The sequence below is a fragment of the Plasmodium reichenowi genome, chromosome 2 (genome assembly GCF_001601855.1).
Source record: "Plasmodium reichenowi strain SY57 chromosome 2, whole genome shotgun sequence".
NCBI lineage: Eukaryota > Apicomplexa > Aconoidasida > Haemosporida > Plasmodiidae > Plasmodium > Plasmodium reichenowi.
The window spans coordinates 565,549-567,443 of record NC_033647.1 but is presented as its reverse complement, the minus strand read 5'-3'; the positions used below and the strand labels follow the sequence as shown (position 1 = coordinate 567,443).

Sequence of the window (1,895 nt, the reverse complement as noted above, 5' to 3'; positions counted from 1 at the left end):
TCATCATATTCTTGTATGATATTTTTAAGTTCTTGATCTTTCTGTTTTAATAAATTTTTATATTCATCGACTTTTTCCTGCATGTGTTTTTCACTTTCCTTTATTAAGATTTGTGATTGTAGATTCATATCACATACATTTTTCAGTTTCTTAAGTTCCTTTTTATTTTCTTCTTGCATTTCTTCAATTTGATTTTTATGTGATTGATCCATATTTTTTATTTTATTATTTAGCATATCCTTTTCTTCTTGTATCTTTTTGTTATATTGTTCGATTATCATATTTATTTCTTTATCAAATTTCGTTTTCAACAGGATCTCTTTTTCATTTAATTCTTCATTTTTTAATGCATGTAAATTTTGTTCATTTTTTTTTAAGGAATCAATTTCATTTTCTTTTTCTTTAATTTGTATTTCATATTGTTTTATCTTATAAACCATATCAATATTTTTTTTCTTTTCCTCTTCTTTTAAGAATTCTTCATCATTCCATTTTTTCTTTATAACATCTAGTTCATTATTCAATTGGACAATGTTCTTTTCATATGTTTTGTTCATTCTATTTAATTCTTCAACTTTGTTACTTAATAAATCCATTTCGTTAGTCATGTCCATTTTGTCTTGCATTTTTTTTTTTATATTTATTAATTCATCTTTCAAATTTTCAATGCATTTTTTCTTTTCTAATAAATCATCTTCTAAATTCTTGATTTTATCTTCTTTTTCTTTTTTACAAAATTCGATATCTTTTGATATACATTTGTTTTGTAACTCCCTTTTTATTAGTTCGTTCTGTAATTTATTTACATGTTCATTCATTTTTTCATTTTCGTCTTTTATATCTTTTAATAATTGTTCATTATTTTTTATTACATTTTGCTTCTCCATTAATTTAATATTATTTATTTCTTTTTTTTTTAATAACTCATTTTCAATATTTGTTAAGAGATCAATTTTTCTATCTTTATTTTTTATAAAAGAATTACGTCTTTTTATCTCTTCATTTAATTTTTCATTTTCTTCATAACTAAGTAATAATTGATGTTCTAATTTTTTTACATGTTCTATATTCTTTTCCAATTCTTTATTTTTTAAATCATATTCTTTTTTTAAATAATAATAATTTTGTTTTAATGTATTTATTCTTTCAATCTTTTTTTCTAATAGTTCTTTATGTTCTCTTTTATAATTATTTAAACATTCAACAATATTTTTATATTTCTCATTAACATCATCTAATTTCTTATGCATATCATTTAATTTCTCATTCTTAGAAGATATATTATTATTTAATGTATACAATTTTAATTTTAATACCTTTTCTTCTTCTTCAAACTTACTTATTCTTTTTCTCATTGTATCATTTTTCATTCTTAATATATGTAATTCATTTATTATATTTTCCTTTTCTTTTTCTACATTAGCCATATTTCGACTAACGGAATTTACCTGCTCCATACAATTCTTCAATTCATCACTTATATCATTCAAATTATTTATTAACTCTTTATTTTTTTGCTTCATTTCTTCTAATTTCTTATTATTCATCTCATTTCCTCTCTCCACTGTCATCTTATTTTCTTCAATAAAATGTTTCAACTTATTTATTTCATTAATTAAGTTATTCTCTCGCTTCTCATAATCTTTCATCTTATATACCTGATAACTATTCTTTTTCTTTAAATCATTTATTATCTTCTCATCATTATCTAACTTTTCCTTCAACTCATATATCACCTTCTCCCCCTTTTCTTTCTCGCTGCTTATTTTTACACTATCCCTCTCGACACACTCTAGATGATTTACTTTTAATCGTAGCTCTTCATAGTTCTTCTTTTTTGAAATTAACTCTTTTCTTAGCTCCTTCATTTCATGTGTCACCTTTTCCAGCTCTAC

General features: G+C 22.0%; 1 protein-coding gene across 1 annotated transcript in view; it reads right to left on the bottom strand.

Moving 5' to 3' along the window:
- Positions 1–1,895, bottom strand: part of PRSY57_0215600 (hypothetical protein) — a gene marked incomplete at both ends in the record, with an annotated part of 2,699 nt that extends 804 nt beyond the window's left edge. The window contains one exon of the mRNA XM_020114431.1: positions 1–1,895. Coding sequence (XP_019970902.1) covers positions 1–1,895 — 1,895 coding nt within the window.